Genomic DNA, 1,860 nt, shown 5'->3' with positions numbered 1-1,860 from the left:
CCGCTGAGAACGGTCAGCGTGGAGCGTTCCTCTAATCAGGCCCTCTTCACCGTCAACATCAGCAGGCCTGAGCAGATCAAGAGGTGCAGGTGTGAGGCCAAGAAAAGCCTCAGAGCGGGGAAGCTCAGTGAACGACTCAGCGTCGACGTCATAGGTAAATATCAATACAATACACCTGTCGACGCCCACTTGAAGTGGAACATGGAAGCAGTAAATACTGTATCTGATCAGTAGCTCATGAGATCCAGAGACATTCTGGTCGTCTTATGGGTAGAAAAAGAGTCTACACGTGTTTTAATTCCATCCAGACCTGGAAAGCATCCGAACGGCGTGGAGCCGCGACGCTCCCACAGGGGCGGGCCTTGGGCGTCAATGGAGGTCAGCAGCAAACATGGGGGAAGAGGGTCCAGGGTGAAGCGGCAGGAGGATTCTAACCAAAGCGGTTTTATTTGATGCTACACTGAGTTGACGCTACATAAGTGTGAATAATTTGTCCTCGATTACGTCTTAGTTTATAACAAAATAATGGTACGAATAACGACCTGCACAGGTTAACAAGCTAGTTTTACCTACGTTGTTAGACTGACAGTGCTAAGTTATGTAATTAACCAGTTAGCGTCCATTTTCAATTGTGTTTGTCATTAGCAAGCTAGCGTTTAAAGAACGTCGACGACGCTGACGTGACCCCGTCCAGGGACGACCCGACCCGGAGGATCCTGGTCCTGGTTTTTCTTCACGTCAGCTCATTTTTGTGGAGCTTCAGAGTTTTCAGGGACACCGTTTGAACTCTCCATCAGCCGAGCCCATAAACGGGGGGGTCAATGACTCGCCGCCAGTACGGCGTCCCGGTTTGTCCACCTACCCAGAACCCTAACCCAGGTCCTCCAGGACAACACCAGTCTGCTCCGGGTCACTGGCCTTACCGATTCTGACCCAACGGCCTCCCGTTGGCATGGCGACCGACCACAGAAGACAAGCAGGAGGTCAGATCAGCAGTTTATTGGTCCAATAGCACATCACAGACAGACAGAGACGTTGGTCAGCCAATCAGGCTCCACCGTTGGTGTCATGGATGGGGCGTCAATCTGTTCCAGCCCTCCCCCTCCAAACCTCCATCATACAGCCGGAAGAGAGCACCGCCTCCTGCAGCCTCGGCCAATGAGGCGCTCTGATCGGCACAAGAACATCTGACCTCCTGTCCATCACGCTTCACACAGGTAAACATAATTGATTAATCAGTGATTGATCGTACAGATGATTCCCTTTGGCTGAGTCAGCGCACACTGAACTGCCAAATACTGAGCTGCCAAATACTGAGCTGCTTCCCTTGTTTTTCAGTAGAAACCAAATTTAGATGCGCCCCCAGCCCCGCCCCCCACATTCATAGTAGACCCAAGCAAAGCCAGCGCCACCAGCCTGATCCTGCCCTCCTCCCAGCATGCTTTGCATGTGGGTCTGCTGCTCAGCACAGTGCCTGGCAACAGCGTCACGGGGTCCGGTCTGCGTAGAACACGTGACGCCGGGGTGAGCTGATGGTGGGGGTCCAGCGGCGCCTGGGCCAGGACGCCGGGCCGCCGCCCGCCTCACTGCAGCTTGATGAGGGCGGAGTTACAGGCGGCGCAGACGAACACCGTCTCCCTCTGGGCCTCTGGAGCTGCGGCATCAGAACACAATGCTGTGACGTCCTGACATCAGACAGAGCTCAACACACGGCGGGGCCCCTCACCTGTGGCCCCCATGCAGGACCTCAGCACCTTGCAGGAGCAGCAGCGCAGGCAGAAGCTGTTGCCACAGTTACTGCAGCTCCTCTGAAATGACACCAGCGTGAGCGAACAGAGTGGAACGCCCCCCACAACACAG

The 1,860-nt window shown here is 54.8% G+C and overlaps 1 protein-coding gene across 2 annotated transcripts in view; it reads right to left on the bottom strand.

Annotated features, from left to right (window-relative positions):
* Positions 1-984: 984 nt before the first annotated feature.
* Positions 985-1,860, bottom strand: part of zfyve27 (zinc finger, FYVE domain containing 27) — a 5,113-nt gene continuing 4,237 nt past the window's right edge. For both annotated transcript variants that reach the window (XM_068321437.1, XM_068321438.1), the window contains 2 exons: positions 1,727-1,808; positions 985-1,654 (listed from right to left, as the gene is read on the bottom strand). In XM_068321437.1, the coding sequence (XP_068177538.1) occupies positions 1,584-1,654; positions 1,727-1,808 (153 nt within the window). In that variant the 3' untranslated portion in view covers positions 985-1,583. The remainder of the gene's footprint in view (positions 1,655-1,726; positions 1,809-1,860) is intronic.

Source organism: Antennarius striatus, chromosome 8 (assembly GCF_040054535.1).
Source record: "Antennarius striatus isolate MH-2024 chromosome 8, ASM4005453v1, whole genome shotgun sequence".
Lineage (NCBI taxonomy): Eukaryota > Metazoa > Chordata > Actinopteri > Lophiiformes > Antennariidae > Antennarius > Antennarius striatus.
The sequence above is the reverse complement of the archived record's forward strand: the minus strand, read 5'-3'. Positions and strand labels throughout refer to the sequence as shown.